General features: G+C 39.1%; 1 protein-coding gene across 7 annotated transcripts in view; it reads left to right on the top strand.

Moving 5' to 3' along the window:
* LOC6581082 (ecdysone receptor) overlaps positions 1-14066 on the top strand; it is a 101619-nt gene extending 87553 nt beyond the window's left edge. For 6 of the 7 annotated variants that reach the window (XM_032730014.2, XM_044011365.1, XM_044011366.1 and 3 more), the window contains 4 exons: positions 10813-11330; positions 11392-11535; positions 11665-11817; positions 11911-14066. In XM_032730014.2, the coding sequence (XP_032585905.1) occupies positions 10813-11330; positions 11392-11535; positions 11665-11817; positions 11911-12861 (1766 nt within the window). In that variant the 3' untranslated portion in view covers positions 12862-14066. Of the gene's footprint in view, positions 1-7173; positions 7202-10812; positions 11331-11391; positions 11536-11664; positions 11818-11910 lie in introns of those variants that run through there. The other variant, XM_032730016.2, reaches the window with a different exon arrangement.
* Positions 14067-18764: the final 4698 nt, after the last annotated feature.

An 18764-nucleotide genomic window follows, 5' to 3' on the forward strand; every position in this document is an offset into this window, starting at 1 on the left:
TGATGGGTGTGTGTGAGGGAGAGAGTGAGAGGCAGAGAGGGAGCGAGCGAGTGATAGACGCAAAATGCGAACTGGACAGGTGTTCGAAACACAACGAAAGTTTTGACAATTTGTCGCGCGGCGAGAGATTAATGCGCCTTAACAAAAAATCTAGACAGGCCCAAAGCTGCTATCAAAATATATAAATTTCGTATGTGGATAGCAGTTTAGTGAAATTTATAATTTCTGAATTTTGAATGCAGCTTACACTGCGAAAAATCGAAAAAAAAAGAAAACGAAATGAAAAAGAAAACGAAAACGAACAAGATAGAGAAAAGAAAAAATCAAATCAGCAAGCAAACAAATTGATAATCGCATTATGTTCACATTTTATAATTTTACTTGATTTCAGTTGTTCAGTTTTTGGCGCTTTGCTTATGAGAAATTCCTGGAAATGTATTTTGTAATATGCTCGTATAGCTCCCCCGTTCTGTTGTGATCGGCTTACAGAGTGCCAGTCAGAGTAATGTAATACCGCCGCCTCGACCAGAAGAAGCAGAAGAAGTAGCCTCGGTCAAATACACTTTCTGCTGCACTCGACAAAAGAATTTCCCACAATGTCAACGGCTCGAGCACCGAAAATTGCGCATACGCATCGTAGTATAGCGTGGCCAGAGCCCTGGAGCCAGGAAAAACTTGCCAGAAAAAAAACTAAATGAGAAATGTTCGGCCTGCGGCTGCAGCACAGAGCGTGCCTGCACTTGAAACGCAGTCACCAACAATTCCGCTCGTTCCCTCCTCCTCCGACTCGACTGCAGTTCAATGCCTCTGCCAGTGGGCCGAATGGGAAAATATGAATATATGAATATCTGAATATATGAATATGTGAAAGCATGAAATGTGAATATGTGAATATGTGAAGTGCAAGAGTTGCTGCTGAAGATTGAATAACATTCAAAAGAATCAATTGCCGAGGCGGGCGCTATGGAAAACCAACTTCCTCTGGCGCTTCTGAAAACCGATATTAAATTCGTTATATAAATTCGCAATAAATAAATAAACATAGTTGAAATTTGATTCAGGTGTTGCCTTACGTATGTGAGTAGTATAAAAATTACTTTATATTGTCCTATATTAGTTGATTATGCAGCTGGAATCTGTTTGTATTCCCCATTTGGGACGTTATGGTATCTATTTCCCAATCTTGGAATTCCAATATCAAATATTAATAGGTGTATTGTTAGTTGTAAAGCTAAAGACAATGCCAAAGTAATAATTAAATACTGGAACTATATTCATGTATGATCGAACAATAAACGGGTATGATATTTCATCGTTGATTCGAGAAAGGAATTCAAGAAATCGAAAGGAAATACAAGTGAAATCCTCATCTGCTTGCCTTGGCTAGATAGAGCCACTGATTCTTCTATAGCGTTTTTATGGACTCTCTCAGTAGGCTATTTATAGCCGTAAGTTAAGCCCACTCGTTCGGCTGACATCTGAAAGGCGTCTGTCTAGGCTCCTTATCCTGTGGCTTATGTGCATCAATGGTTTCGCCTTCTACTTAAGCCGTTTGTGCTCAGAGCTCGGGCCACACGAAATGGCCCCTAAGTGCGTAAGTGCGTAAGTGCCCAATACCATATTTTACGTGCACCCTCCTTCGGCCAGCCGGCAGCAACTGCATTGTCAACTGACGTAAATTACTTCAAGGACGCACAGTAACCCGCGCTGCAAAAAGCAGACAGACCAGACAGCTATAATAATAAAAGACGACAGCAGACGCCAGATAGAGAGCAACGAGGGAGACGGAGATAGAGACAAAGACGGCGACAGAGATGGAGGCAAAACCAGAATAGGAGCAAGTCGAGTCAAGTCGAGTCGAGTCGCTCAATAAAAATCACTGACCATCAACAATGTGGCTGATATTTAATAAGTCTGCAGTGCGAGAGACGACGACGACGAATACAAAGAGAAAATCAGGCAGGCAAGAGTAGGGTGCTCAGGGTGTTCATTGAATGGGTAACGTCTATGGTATTGGATGTCGCTCGAGTTGCTAGTGATGCTGCATAACAAGTTGTATACAAGCTGTACAGCATGCTGATAATGTAATGGACAATAACAATAAAATTGTACAAAAGCCCGGCCAGACAATGATGTCGAGACGCCCGTACGCCCGTACGCCCGTACTCTCACTCACTTCGTTTACAGAATGTATTGACTTTTCCCATGAGCCACAAGGTCGCTGGCAAGCCACAAAATATTTTAAGGCTCAATTCTATCGCACTGAAGACCGTATACAAACATTTTCCAACAATATTCCATATTTTCCACACATTTAATTAAAAACTTCCTGCGAGAAAACTTTTCAACTCCAACCAGAACTGCACTTGAGCCAGAGTTTATAAATATATTTTGTTCTTTATTCACCTATTCACATATATACATATAAATATAATTTTCTTGCGTACGAGCAACGCTTGACTGACTGCATTAATCAGTCAACAGAGCGGGAGGTGGAGAGGGAGGGAAGTGCGGCAACAGCGCATCAGGTGCAGCACAATGAGATGCTGTAATCGATACAGCGCTCCAGAGTTGACTGCAGCGCTGCCAAACTTCAGCACAAAAGCTAAAGCTTTTAAAACAATGTCCATTGTTGAGGCAGTCTCTCAACATTGAGCTGTAATTTGTTCCATTTATACCATTTGAATGCAGGGTTGCCAAACTTCATCGAGAGATGTAGAGAGATATGTATATATTAATGAGAATAAATTTAAGGTTTTCTCTGATTTCATAACAAATGGAAATCTCAAAAGCTTTATCGAATCATTGCATTGTTGCCAAACTTCACTATATATGTAGTTATAGATAGTCATACGACTAGGAGTATCCACATCATTGTCCGCCTTCATTTCGGTTGGGCGATGTTGCCACATTTCACTAATGAGGCATCGGTTAAAGAACTAAATATGGCTGAGGTTCAGGCATTGCATTGTTGCCAAACTTCGATTAAATTGATTGAACGTGTAATGAGCGGAGCTGTTCGAAACTTTACTAAACGAGAATGCATGGCCGTTCTTTATATCTCCAGCCATGCATTTGCTTGTTTGCCTTAAATCGTTGCGAATGTTAATTTGCTGTTGCCTAACAGAATATTTTATAGCTCTGTACTCTGTTGCCCAACTTCAGTTTGCTTTCATGCTCTGCCTTGTGGACAAACTTCAGTTGATTTCATGTGTTTGTGCTAATAGTGGCTGTATACACACACACACACACACACATGCTGTGCTGTCAGCGTTGGTGTATTTGCATTGGTCACACTGTCATAGGCATTCGCTTAGGAGCAGAACAATTGGCGTAGCGACTTTTGTTTAGGGTTTTTTGTCTTTCAACTCTGAAACTTCTTCATCTATTTCAGTCTTTTTTCGCGTTCCTCTATGTGTGTATGTGTAAGTGTTTGTTAATGGCTTCACTATATTGCCATTTGTTTTAGTACTCCTTTGTTTTTGCTCGGCTTCTGGAATACATTCATATTTTGTTGCGCCTGTTCATGAATGCCTTGCGCCACGCCTCCGGTACTACTCGCCGCCCTCTGCCCATTGCTAAGCACTCGAACATTTTGCTAAGTGTTTGCCAGTGTTGGTAAACGAGCTGTGAAGCGAATGGCGCATAAAAACAGCGACGCAATGCAATGTGCAATAAACGAGGCAACTGAACATGTCGAACATATGTTGGCTATAAAAAGCCAACTGTAAACAAAGCCAACTGTGTCTGCGTGTATGTGTGTATACGTGTATGTGTGTATACGTGTAAGTGTGTGTGTAAAAGCAAACATGTGCATGATTAAAGGCACATATAAACAGAATATGAGAGCCCAGACAGCCCATGAACGAGATATACAAAGCGAATGCGAGAGAGAGAGAGCGCGTGAGGGAGACGGACACAGAGAGGTGTAGTGCACACAGAGTACCCTCTGTATATTATATGTAGATTGCATTTTTACTGCATAGTTCAAGGCGCTCAACTCAAAGCGAATCAAAGTCGGAGAAAACTACAAAATCTATTAAAAGACAGCTATAGTTATACATAGCTCACACGGAAAATAGAAAACAGAGTCGTAACAGTGCTTAATTAAAGCTGTGTAACTGTACTTTCTGTTAAGTTCTGCAGTATGTAAAGCCTTAACAGAAATGTAATATAATGATGCATTGATAGCCAAGTTATTTCTAATGTGTTACGTTATATTTACTTGTGGCTAATTTATTATGCCCTAGCCTTAGACTGAGACTGGACCTGCTTCAAGTCGATGTCATGACCAATGCACATTTTTCCTTGAACTCGACAAACGGAAACGGAAACCATTGGAAATACTTTCGTTTACCTGCGAGCCATATCCTTTTTGCCTCTCTTTCTCTCTCTCTCTCCCTTCCTCTCAATCTCCAGCTTGGCGGCCATTTTCGAAATAGCAAACGCCATAAAATGGCTTGAATATTTCTATGGAAATTCGGCAGTTGCAGCACAATTGACACCAGGTGGCACCGCCTGCCTCTTCAGCTGAGCCATTTGAACTCGCCTTCAGTGCCGTCTTTCCGGCAGGCAGAGCCAAGGTATAAGCGCAAAGGTCATGCGACGACCCTCGCCAAATGTCGACCTGTGCTTTAAGTAGGTTAAAAAGCATTTTCAGCCCTGTTTTGCCGTGCTGCACTGCATTGCAACCCTGTGGTCAGCGTAGGGCAGTAAACGGGCAAGGGGGCAAGGGGGTGCTACCCCTTTGGACTAGGCAACATGCCAACGAACTGAAAAAATCAATGTTTCTTGTTGTAGTCCCGTAGCGAAACGTGCCTAACAACTGAGAAGCTCGTGCAAAATATATTGCAGCCTTGCACTAGACCCCTTCCTATTACCTCCTGCACTTCTCGAAGAGAGAGATAGAGAGAGGGAGAGAGAGAGACAGAGCTAGAGACAGAGAGAGAACTTGAAGAGCACTGGCAAATGCATTTGCCATGCGCTGCTGTTGGTACAGTTTTTCAACTCCAGCTAACGAATTGGCGCCCAGCCAAAACGCAGAGGCACAGCGCCAATGTAGTATAAGATACGAAACCCCTTTCTAACCAACCCATTCAGAATTTAAGCCTCATGTTGGCGTTGGACTTAAAGTCAAAGCCAAAGCCAAAGCCAAAGCCAGAGCCAAGGTAGAGAGAGAGAGGGCGATTGACTCGGCAACGTTGGGGTTGCTATGGTTAGCCTCGCAATGTTTTGGCCCCAGCACGTTTTGAGTTAGGGTCGTCAGCCCTATTTATGTAATCGTCTGTAGCCCCCGTGTGTAGGGCTTTTGGTCAACAAGCGATTTGGATAAATGTGTCAATGGAATGATTTTTGATTTACCTTTGACCAACCCCAGGGGCAACAAGTAATAATTCGCAGGAGGTAGTAAAATTCACAATTAATGCCTAAATACAATCCACAAGCAATTAGAAGGCAGTTTCACTGCTGTATAGCCACACTTACATATGATCCACTTGTGTTCCACTTGAATTGCATATTTCTCAGACATATGCAGTCCACTTCATATCAATTTACCAAACACTAAGGCTAACTTATACAATTCACTTGGGTTCCTCTTTACTTTGCACATACATATACGAACTTTTGAATTCCACTTGAGGCTTCTATCAAAGTAAAATCAATTCCAGCTTGATAACTTAACTGATTTCCATTGATGTTTCATCTAATATCTTAATACACATACATATATATTCATACTACTTGATGAGTATCTGATTCATGACATTCACAGTCAAATTACAATGCATTCCACTGCCAAATACAAACCACACACATACTTATATATACATATATACATTAAAGTAATTCGTATGAAATTTCGAATAGCTTCTGTAAATGCAAAAAATATATCGTCAGATCTACGTATGCATATATACATATATATGGCGTGACGCTTTATTTGTTTTTTTTTGCTTTTTTGTTTTTTCATATGCATATATGATGTGAGATGATATAGATGCCCTGTGTATATATATATATATATGTATGTGTATGTGTGTGTGTGTATTTGTGTTTATATTGTAGCTACAGCTCAACTGCAAATCGTACAAGCAAACAAGCCGTTGTTGCTGTTGTTGTTGTTGATTTTGCCGTCTGACTTTTTCATGACTTTCAGTCGACTAGATTTCAACTTGCTAATATCGCAGCAGAGCCGCGGCAGAGCAGTAGCGACAATGCGACTGAGGAGGGTTGGAGCAACAGCAGAAGATGGGATCTACGAAGACTGCCTGGCCACTGCCATATTCACATATCTATTTTGCTACGCTGCAGCCAAAGGCGCTATTTGCAAAGCACTTCCCCCGCCTCTCAACTCACTTCCCCCACAAATACGCACACACTCACTCACTCGCACACATAGAAAAAGCCGCTTAAAAATATGCATTGAAGCAAGCACAAAAAAACATTTTGCCATGGAAAACGACGACTAGAGTAGAGCACAAATAATAATAAAAAAGAAAAAAGCAGAAAAAAGGAAAAGCAGATAAAAAGTTTCAATTCTTGGCATAGAACAAAAATGCACGCAAAACGGACAAGCAGAAAGCAGAAAAAAGAAGGGAGAACTTACCTATACCACGCTCAAATTGTGTGCGACATGCAATTCACACACACACGCACACACATATATACTCTCAGAGCAGAGGAACAAACAGGGCTGCATAGCCCAAGAGGGGGACCTACGCTGGCAGCGCTGCTTGCAGTGACAGTGGCAATGCCAAAGGCAAACTGCATATTCGAGGCCTACATCAACATTTTTCTGCTTTTGCAACAGCTCCCAGCGCGAGAAAGAGAGAGAGAGAGACATTGAGCGAGAGAGTGAGAGAGCGCGCTCTGTAAATCGTGAGAGTGCAGTAAAGACTGAGAGAGCGCCCGCTACATATGCGAGTTGTTGCGGTTGTTGTTTGCTTGTGTATTGGTGCTTGAGCGCCAGCGCCGCGGCTAGCTGCTGTGCTTGTTGTTTGGCGGCTGGCTGCTGACGGCTGACGGCGGCGACGTCGACTGCAGTTTCCCAGTTTGTGTTGTGCTCTCGTGGCCATAGCTATGGCTTCTGTTGCTCTTGCTGTCGCTGCCCGTTCCTCCGTCGCTGCCGCTGCCGCCGTCGCCGCCTTCGTCTCCATCTCAGTTGCCGCGTAGCTTTTGGACGTTTACATGGATTATGTGGGTATGTAGTGCGGCGCAGCGTTGCGCCGAGACCGAGACCGAGAGACGACCAAGCACAATAACACAATGAACTCCAAATGTGGGCAGAGGCCGGGCTCGGCTTTTGAATGGTGTGTGGAGTGAATGGAAGAGGGAGTGAGAGGGAGCCATGAGGCATGAGGCATGAGGCATGGAGGTCGCCACCGTCGCTGGCTGCCTTTTGTGTTTTGTTTTTGTGCTTTGCTTGGCGTCTATATTTCCGTTTATTTTCTTCTCTTCTTTCACTTCTGCTCCTCTCATTTTTTCCCATTGCCCGCCTTTGTTTGGTTACTTCATGGCGTTCTTTGGTGCTGTGCGAGTGCAGAAAAAGTCTTTTCATAGTGCAAAATGAAATGTGGCGCTTTGATTGTGTTTGTTGTTGCACTGGTTGTAGTTGTTGTAGCTTTTATTTTTATATTTTGTATATGGAATATAATAATTCATCTAGCTGATGCCTTACGCGTTACACCAGACCGCACCGCCTCCAACCTGAGGTAATTTCGATCTCAAAATGGCGGCCAATCACTGCTGACGCAGCTTACCTCACACACAGCTCTCATCTGCTCTAGCGCCACCTGGCGCCAACTTCAGTTTTATTCAAGACCATCAGATTATACGCAAACATACAGCTTTTCCATTAGAATTGTGGAAAGTGGAGAGCATTGGCTTCTGAGTCTTACAGAGTTTGATGCATAAGTTCTACATACAATCCACACAATGCTCTCATATATTGGTAAACCTATGACCCACATGCTTACTCCATTAATGTAATTTGCAATTTTAACGCGTAATTGGACTGTATAAATTCCAACACGTAATCCAAATGGTATCCACAATATGGAAGGTCATTGAATATTAGCTTCGTTACATGGAACGCTTATTAATGAATGGAAAATATATGAATGAAATGTCAGATGAAATTTCGATTGTAGTTTAATATGGGTACATTCCCCATGGCATCCACACAATCCATTTTATACATGTCGCCAAATATCGCTATTAGATCTAGACTATTCATCATTGTAAGTATATCATTAGACTCCACAAGTATACGATCCACATAGATTCCTTCCTCGCTCATTTCTAAATTAAGCATTTTCAACCACATATTGATTTTATATTTTCGGCTTAATCCTTTCAAAGTGTACTTAAGGCACTCCATAGCGTTGGCAAATATTTGAGTAGCTAATTAAATGGATTTCAGCTCAAGTTAAGCTCTTCAGTTTGCCAAGCTCGAATCAATGTGGTGTTAAATTTGCAACCAAAGAAATTCCATTAATGTTTTCTGTATTATCAGCGTTGAGGCTTAGCTAGTCGTGGCTCAAACATGGTGATTAAAATAAGTTGCTTAGCTGTTGTTGTTGTTGTTGTTGTTGCTGCTGCTGCATAGCTCAAACAAGCCATGAAAATGCCAAACATTGCATGACGCTGTCAGCGATAAAAGAGAAAAAAAAAAAAAAACAACGCCTAGGGAGCCACACACACGCAGATCTGTGTGTGTGTGTGTGTGTTGATTGTGTGGTTGGTCAGGTTTTTACTTTTTTCTGTCGTTTTCTTTGCTGCTGCTGCCATTGTTGTTCTTGTTGTTGTTGTTGTTGTTGTTGCTACACACTTTTTCTTTGGCCGCAACAGCAATTTACTGCATTTTTCATTTACCAAGCGCACACACACACACATGCCACACACACATACCACATGCCACACACTGCACGTTGCACGCTGCAGTGAAAACTTTTGCAGTCAAGTTGGCGTCGCCGTCGTCGTCGTCGTCGTCGTCGCCGTCGTTGTCGTTGCTGAAGCAGACGAAGTTTGCATGACGCTGCGTTTTATTTCATATTATTTAGCGCGAAGCTTTTTACTTGTTTCTCTCTTGTTTTTGCTTTTGCTGTGGCAGTGAAATTGAAACGGGGCAGCAACAACTGTGTGTGTGCATAGGGAAAGTGGGCGAGGCGGGAGTACATGGTGTATGCGCAATATATCATTGCAGCAGCAGCAGCAACAGCAGCAGCAGCAGTTGCAGAGGCAGCAGCAGGTGCAGCGTGTGGCATGCATCCAACCAAGGAAGAGGCGAGAATGAGAAGAAAAAAAACTGTGTTATGCCGACAGCACACCGCGCTGCACTCCTCACAGCGGACTGCGATGGGCGTGGGTGTGGGCGTGGCACAGCTTTTGCACTTGTCGTCCAAGTGTTTTTTAGTGCTCGTGCTTTGGCTTCTTAGTCAAGTGTCTTGCTGCTCTAAGCTGCATGCCGAAGTCGCAGCCGCAACGCCTCTTTGTCGTAGCTTTTTATCTACTTAGGACACGCCCCATCCGCCTGTCCGCCCATCTACCCATCTACTCATCTAGCCATCTAGCCATCCATCCATCCATCAGACTGCCCGATTATTACTGTCTTTTCACACACAACTACTTGCACTTGATATGCTCTTTGCCCCGCCTCTCCTTCTCCGCCGCCTTCTAATGGGCGCCCTGAACGTGACTATTTGTATGAGTGCAGCTGAGCCAGGGCTCTTCAGAGTACACAGTCCACAGTCCACAGTCCTCAGTCCTCAGTTTCCTGCCCGAGCTAAAAGTCAATATTCAAATCGACACGAGTCCCTTTGGTCAACTAACATCAAAGAAGAATAGATTATGCCTAATGAAGACCAGGTCTAAGATTATGTATATATATAATGAATCAGTGGACAGAGTTAACATAGCACCCACACAGGATACACATACGATACACATAGATTAATTTCCATATCTTCATATGCTGTCAAATAGGCATTTCTTTCAGAGTCATAAACGTGATCCACATGCATTCCACAGCGATTCGACTCTCGTTTCATGCATTCATTCAGATTTCCAATGACATCCACTTTGACTTTATATTCCACACCAAATTCCACTTTAGAATATGGCAATATCTTTACTGGCCTTTGACCTCCCATTCTGAATTCTGTTGATTGCTATAACTTCCATTATCTATATCAGATAATTATAATAACTGACTGAATTCAAAAATTATTGAGCTTGAAACAAGTTTGTAATAAATAAAACTGCCAGAATTGAGCACTACGGCCGACATTGACGTGATCCGTACAGAGTTCTCCCCTTTCCATTGGATGTTTCTGAGTTATTTTATTTCCATCTGCCTACTTTGTTTAGATCTATCTCGTTCTTATGCCGTCGAATTCTTTGCGTGCGATGATTTTTGAGCGCATGGTAATTGAATTTTAAATATTTTATCGAGCCTTTGTCCACTGCTCTGCTTGGAGACCCCGTTCGCAGACACAGATACATCTAGAAAGACAGGCACAGATACAGCAAGTTCGAAATTATATATTCTTACGTAGATATACAACTAGACGCTTGGAACTTGAAAGAACTTGTGGCTGTTCGACGGCTCGCTAGGGAATTCGTTTTTGAATTTATTCTCTCTTGATTTTCAATTTTTCGCATGCAAATTTGTCGAATCAAAATTTATTTATTTGGGTCTAATGTTTTATGTAAGCCAACAACAAATTGATTTCGATTTTAACAAATTCACGGAAATCGTGAAAAAAGGCCAGCAAAAGAATAATCGAATCTGGAATTTGGATCCATTTGCAGGTCGCGATGATCTCTCGCCCTCGAGCAGCCTCAACGGCTACTCGGCCAACGAGAGCTGCGATGCGAAGAAGAGCAAGAAGGGCCCGGCGCCCCGGCTGCAGGAGGAGCTGTGCCTGGTCTGCGGCGATCGAGCGTCCGGCTATCATTACAATGCGCTCACCTGCGAGGGCTGCAAGGGCTTCTTCCGGCGCAGCGTGACGAAGAATGCGCACTACTGCTGCAAGTTTGGACGGGCCTGCGAGATGGACATGTACATGCGGCGCAAGTGCCAGGAGTGCCGGCTGAAGAAGTGCCTGGCCGTGGGCATGCGACCGGAGTGCGTGGTGCCGGAGAACCAGTGCGCGATGAAGCGGCGCGAGAAGAAGGCCCAGAAGGAGAAGGACAAGGTCTCCAGCTCCCCCAGCTCACAGCACAGCGCCGGCGGCCCCGCTGGAGCTCTCCACGGCACCCACGACTACGTCAAGAAGGAAATTCTCGACCTCATGACGTGCGAGCCCCCCCAGCATGCCACAATTCCGGTAAGTCCACTCCCATCCCCAGGTGTCGACTATCGCCACTTAACGATGATTCTCTCTACAGCTACTACCTGATGATATTTTGGCCGAGTGTCAAGCGCGCAATATACCTCCATTAACGTTCAATCAATTGGCCGTTATATATAAATTAATTTGGTATCAGGATGGCTATGAGCAGCCATCCGAAGAGGATCTCAAGCGTATTATGGTAAGTCCTCCACGAATCGCGGCTCATCCTTCAACATATAGAATCCCTAGAGACCTTGATAAGTTGTATCCCAAACACTCTTCCACAACCTGCTCTCATCTCCCTTGTTTCTCGTTTCCCACTATGCAGAGTCAACCCGATGAGAATGAGAGTCAGACGGATGTCAGCTTTCGGCACATCACCGAGATAACCATACTCACAGTGCAGTTGATCGTGGAATTTGCGAAAGGATTACCAGCGTTTACAAAGATACCGCAAGAGGATCAGATCACGTTACTCAAGGTGAGTATTGGCGATCAGCAAACCAGAATCGAGAATCGAGAATCGAGAATCGAGGTCGAGATCGAGATCGATAATTATCGACATTGCTTGCAGGCCTGCTCGTCTGAGGTGATGATGCTGCGAATGGCTCGACGCTACGATCACAGTTCGGACTCGATATTCTTCGCGAACAATCGATCGTATACGCGCGACTCGTACAAGATGGCCGGAATGGCGGACAACATTGAGGATCTGCTGCACTTCTGCAGACAGATGTTCTCGATGAAGGTGGACAACGTGGAGTACGCGCTACTCACTGCCATTGTGATCTTCTCGGACCGGCCGGGCCTGGAGAAGGCCCAGCTGGTGGAAGCGATACAGAGCTACTACATCGACACGCTACGCATTTATATACTCAATCGCCACTGCGGCGACTCCAGGAGTCTCGTCTTCTACGCCAAACTACTCTCCATACTCACCGAGCTGCGCACGCTGGGCAACCAGAACGCCGAGATGTGTTTCTCGCTCAAGCTCAAGAATCGCAAGCTGCCCAAGTTCCTGGAGGAGATCTGGGACGTGCACGCCATACCGCCCTCAGTTCAATCCCATCTCCAGGCCCAGCAGGAGGAGCAGGAGCGACGCGCCGAGCGGATGCGTGGCGCTGTCGGCGGCGCCATAACCGCCGGTCTTGACGCCGACTCCGCCTCTACATCCTCCCAGGCGGCGCTCGCTGCCGCCGCCCAACAACAGCCACTGCATCAACAGCAACAGCACCAGCAGCTCCACACGCTGCCCGTGCACACGCTGCCGCTACCCGTGCCCGGTGGCTCCGTCTCGGCTGTCAGCACCACCAGCGACTATATAGGTGGCGGCGGTGCTATGGGACCCACCACAGCGGCCGCTAGCTCCAGCACCAGCATCACAGCCGCTGTGCCCGCGAGCTCAACGACCGCGCCGGTGGCCAACGGGGGAGGGGCGAACGTCAGCATGTATGCCAATACGCAGGCGGCGATGGCTCTGATGGGCGTGCCCCTCAAATCGGAGCACTCGACAACCACTGCATAGCCCCTGCTTGAGGGCATAAGCATGGACACAGACGTGGGCGTGCCGGTGGGTGGTCTTCTGTTGGGCAGCATTATTGAGTGAGCTGGGGATTGGCAGCTGTGAGCATACACCTTTACGCCCACACCCACACTCCCACTCACACATCCACATAGATCGAGCTGTACTGTTAGGCACTTTGATAATAGATTCACCCGATTTGTATATAGCCGGAGAAACTGTCAAATTTTACATATTCAAAATAGTTTTTTTACTGAGCTGAACGAAACAAAGCGCGTGGATTTAATACATAAGTGCGTAACGGCACATTTGCTTGATCTAATATATATGTATGTGTATATAAACATATATACAAACACCTACAAATATATATATATATATTTATATATATAAAAGCTGGAGAAAAACATTTTTGAGTAAGCGTAAAATGCAGTTATTTAGTGTTAAGTCTGCAAATATTAGATGTAAGGCATTATAAATATATAACAAATAAAAATAGCATACTTGGACACACAGACACACCCCCACACACACAGACACAGCTAATTCTATATAACAAATTCTTAACTAAAACAGAGAATGCTTAAACATATATATATTTATATGTATATACAGAATTGGAAAACTCTCAAGCAAAGGGCATGGGATTCATGCAAAGAATACCTTAACATATATATATTTATATATATGCATGTTTATATACATATAAATGTATATATGTGCATATATGAAGTATATATACAAATAAAACATTGTATTGAATTTTCTACTGTTAATTTGCAAGAAAAGTTAGGACCTGTAAAATTGAATGCCTGTCAAACTGTCATGCAAAAATTATAAAAATTAAAACAAAAGAGAATAAAGATTGTTTATATTTTAAAAATATATAAAAACAAATACATACAATTTATAATATGACTACAATAAATACGAATGTATAATAAAAACAAACATATATGTAATTCAAAAGCAGCGACTAAATTTGATTTAAACACCTTGATCTATAAACAAAATGCTAAATAATTAACAACTAATTTAAGTTACATAATTCACAATACAAAAAACCCCAAACTTTTAAAAAACTAAAATTAAATCTAAAAAAAAAAACAACAAAAAAAATACACGCAAACTTGGACTGATTTTATAAATATTTTATTAATCATATTAACTGAGTAAAAGAAACGTAATAAGAAAAATTATTGACAAACTGAAATGAAAGAAAAATACATAAAAATATATTTTTCCTTATGACCTCCTTATATTTTTTTTAATTAACGTGAAATTGAGAATTTACATTTTTACATGCAGTTTAATTTTTTAATTTTTTCTTTGAAAAAAGGAAAGAAAGAGAAACAAATATATATTGGCGAAATTGATAAAAATTTTGTGAACAAGAAAAAAGTGATTGGAGTTTTACTCAACATTTAAAAGGCATTAACGGTATTAAATAATTAAAAACTAACTAAAAAATAAATTAAAAAATCAATGCACATTTTTGCTGGCAAAAAAGTTTCAATCACAACCACACAAAGTTAGATACCAACACACACACACACACACAAACACCAAAAGACTTCAATATTAATTAAAAACTTAAAAATTTAATTCAAAATTTATAAATAATTGTAAATTATATAGCAATTTTATTTTTAAATAATAACATTTGGCATAATCAAAATTTGTTTTTAAACAAAAAAAAAAAAAAAAAAAAAAACTACAACAACAAAAGTGCAAGGAATATTTTTGGCAATTTTTTTTTTAATTTGAAATTTTTGTTATGCAATTTAAATTTGAATGATTTCTTTTTTCTTTTTGTTTTGCTTTTGCTTTTTAAAAAATTAAAAACGGGAAAAAGAAAAATTAATTGTTGGCCTTATTTTAACTTAAATCAAATTTATTATAATTTTAGTAGCATTTGTAAAATACGAGAAACAAAAACAAAATATGTAAAACTATAAAAATCATTTTTTATTGTGTATGAAAACGGCAGAGAAATGTTTGAAATGTGCAATTTTTAATTTTTACTATTATTATTATTATTATTATCATTATTCTAATTATATAATTATATACATATACATAGTTTTCACACATATACACACACACATTTTGAATATATTGGAAAATAGCAAATCGGAAGTATAATAATAAAAACTATAAATAATTCCAAATTGAATGCTTTAAATAATTCAATTCAATTTGAATACTTGTAAACAGCACTTGAAGAATAAAAACAAAAACAGTGAATAATTTAATTAAATAATATAAATAGAACCAACCTATTAGTGGAAGAATTAACCGAAATATAAAAATACAAACAAAACAAATAACTCATTCTTAAGTTTCATTATATAATTATTATAATATAAATTTGATTTAAAACATAAGTTTTTTATAGATTGCCTATCGCGCGTTCAATTTTTATTCACATAGTTTGTTTTGTAGTTTTACTCTAATGTAAAAAAACACAGAAAGTCTACAATAATATATATATATTTTACAATTTTACGTAAATACAAAAATGGAACATGCAACAACAACAAAACAAAAATATACACACAATATATATGAAAATATGTTGAACAAAAAAAAACCAAGCATAAGCAAAATTGTGTTTTTATTTAATTTATTCTTTTTTTCAATATTTGCTTTTATCGATTTACTGAACGTTAAGAAATGTATTAGGAATGCGATGTGTTTTCATTTTAAATTTTGTTCTTTTATGTTACTTTAATAATACTTTATGAAGACAGGTATGTACTCGTAACGTAGTTCGATAAATCGATCAATTGAATGAAACATGAAAAATATAGAAGAGGAATTTTTCTTAGGTTACATTTGAGTTTTATAAATATTCGACAAACGCTTAGACTCGAAGAGCAGGGTAGAGCACGACGACTCTTTGCGATAAGTTTCGATAATTAGATATCGATAGATGACGTGCAGAATTTGAATGCAATTCGCTAAAATGCGAAGCAAACGGCTGTGAAGTTAGCTTTTACCGAGTGTGGCTATTCAAAAATTGGAAAAGCAAACTAAGAAACAAATTTTTTTGGAGTATAAAAGAGAATGAACCGAAAGAGGAAAGGGAAATGAGTAAAGGTAAAAGAGGGAGAAAGCAAAGAGTATTGCGAAATAGCTTGGGTTTACAAATAGAAATTGATTTTGTTTGATTTTTAACTGTAGTCCAAGTTTTAGTTTCACAAATTGGAAAACTGACACAATGAAGACAGACATGATTTTTAAATGGGTGAAACTTAAGAGTAGAGCCCAATAAAGCTAAAATTAATGTAAAAGAAAAATAAGACACGCTATTAAATAGCTTTAGATGATAAAAAAAATGGCTATAAACTCTTTCAATTAAATAAAAAAGTCTCTAATTTCTAAATGAAAAATAATTATAATAAAAATTACATAAACAGGCTGATGTCATGTCAAGTGCATAAGTTAAGGAATCCAACCTAATCGTAAGCAAATGAAATATTTAATTTAATATTATAATAATAAACTCCTCGCGCCCTCGCTATAAAACATTTCCTTCAACTTTTATAATACCATATATAATATCTGCAAATAACAAAGATTTACCCTGACACTACCTAAGCCTAAGAGAAACTGTAAATATGTATGTAGGTAACTCTTGCTCTATATAAAATAAGAAGGCATTACGACAAGCAAATACAAATACGAAACATACAAAAGAAAGCAACCTGACAAAATTATAAAAATAAACAAAAAATAAGCTACATATAAAGTAAATAACTTGTTGAGATATCCATTCATATAATAATAAAAGCAAAAACAAACAAAAAATAAATAAAAAGAACAAAGAGTACGTGAACAAATCGTTATGTAGATTTTTGTGAATTCAAGAAAAGCGACAAATACAAAAACTTTATTTAATTTTTATGCACTGTTTTCTGTTACGTGTAACTGTAACTTGTTTTGCCCTGTAACTGTAACTAAATATGGTACTTAATCCTTAGAAGATATGTGTACGATCCGTAAAAGTTTAAAATCGGCGAAAAAGAGGAAGAAATCGAATCCCATATTAAGAAAAACATAAAACAAAAACCAAAACATGATAAAAGATAATGAAAAAGCAAAATTGAAAGATGAAAGTTTTGTGTTCAACTTGTAGATATTGATCCTGAATTGAAAACTACCTCAAACGAAACATTCAAATGACAAACACGATTAAAAGGTTTTTCGAGCATTAATAATAAACGTAACTACAAGCGAGACCTTAGCATCAGCGCTAACCACAAATATACATTACAAAATACCAAACAAAAATAATATGATCTTTATGTTTCGCTGAATTTCTTAAAAAAAAAAAAAAAAAAAAAAACAATTAAAAAAAAAAAATGAAATCCAAGCTCTCTGTTTAAAAATATGATACAAGAAATGCCTTCTTATAGGTACCTGTTTCTTTTTTGTTTGTTCTTTGCAGCACTCGATCATAATTGTCATAAATGAAAAACACTAAACACTCAACCCACATTTATTTAATTTTGAATATATTACTTACATATGTGAAATATTAAATGCTTAACCCAATCACAAAATGAGAAATTTAAAACATTTTAGTTTCGTTTCTTCACTGCCAACATTAAAAAGGGAATAAATAATAAAAAGTAGAGTGAAATTTAATTTAATTACACAGATCAAACCACTGCTATGAATGTTAGTAGCCCCAATACTGTGTGCTGAATCCTGACCTGAGCTTAGACCCTTCTGTTTCCCTTCCATACTAGTGAATATTCCATATTGAGGCACCATAAAGAAAATTTCGTGGAAATTGTGAAACTTTCATGGGGAAGAGAAGAGATATTGGCAAGCCCTTGAGACTGGCGGGGACTATTCTGATATTAGTTTCAGATTCAGCACATCAAATCCCTGCTGACCTGTGCTAATGAATGAAGCAGGCATTTATAGAAAAAATGTCAATATTTCAAATTCGATTTGCAATGTGCAGCAATCAGTAATATACTACTATTACCCAATTATCTACAATATATAGGATAACAATACAAATTACATAATACAGTTACACTGAAATTACGATCTATGCTAAAAATAACGCACATTAGCTGAAAGAAGAAGAAACAATATATACTTTTTGAATGATGAAAAACCGGACAAAAAAGCAACTGAAAACTGAATTGGTGGCATTTTAGAGATACAAAAGAAAAAGAATATGAATCATTACAGATTAAAAAAAACATATATACACATAATTTAAATGAAAGGCAGATGAATAATAGACAAAGAATACGTAAAAAAAATGTTAACTTTTATGAATTCCAAAGAGTATCTATGTTTCCCATATAAACAATTTAGCTCTATTTTTTTTTAAGCGCTACACTGCCAAAAAAAAAAAAAAAAAAAAAAAAAAATACAAACAAAATGAAAGAAAGCTTTTATTTATTTTATTTATATATATAGATTAGATTGAAGGCAGCCAGTCTTTTTTCATTTGGCAACTATTTGACAAATCTGTTTACACTTTTCCTTCATTACGTTTATTACAAATGAGAGAGAAGTAGAGATTGTTAGCATTTAAACCGAATAAACAATTAGATATGCATTCTTAATTATTATGTTATACGGTTTTTATCGAGATTAACTTGCTTTTCTTTTGAGAACTTAAGGTGCATTGATCTGTCTATTTAGGGGAAATCGCATGTAATTGTGTATATATAAATATATATGTTTATATATATATGTATTTATATATACTTATACACATAATATATACTATGTAAACTTATATTTAGTTTTGATGTACTTTCATTATGTATTGCTAAAAACGAAAACCACATAAATTATATCTTTTATACTTCAAACGCGTAAAACTACGATTAGAACTTGACTTAAGTTTCAGAAGAAGTCTATACATGCAT

This window comes from Drosophila mojavensis, unplaced genomic scaffold, assembly GCF_018153725.1.
Source record: "Drosophila mojavensis isolate 15081-1352.22 unplaced genomic scaffold, ASM1815372v1 contig_82, whole genome shotgun sequence".
Taxonomy (NCBI): domain Eukaryota; kingdom Metazoa; phylum Arthropoda; class Insecta; order Diptera; family Drosophilidae; genus Drosophila; species Drosophila mojavensis.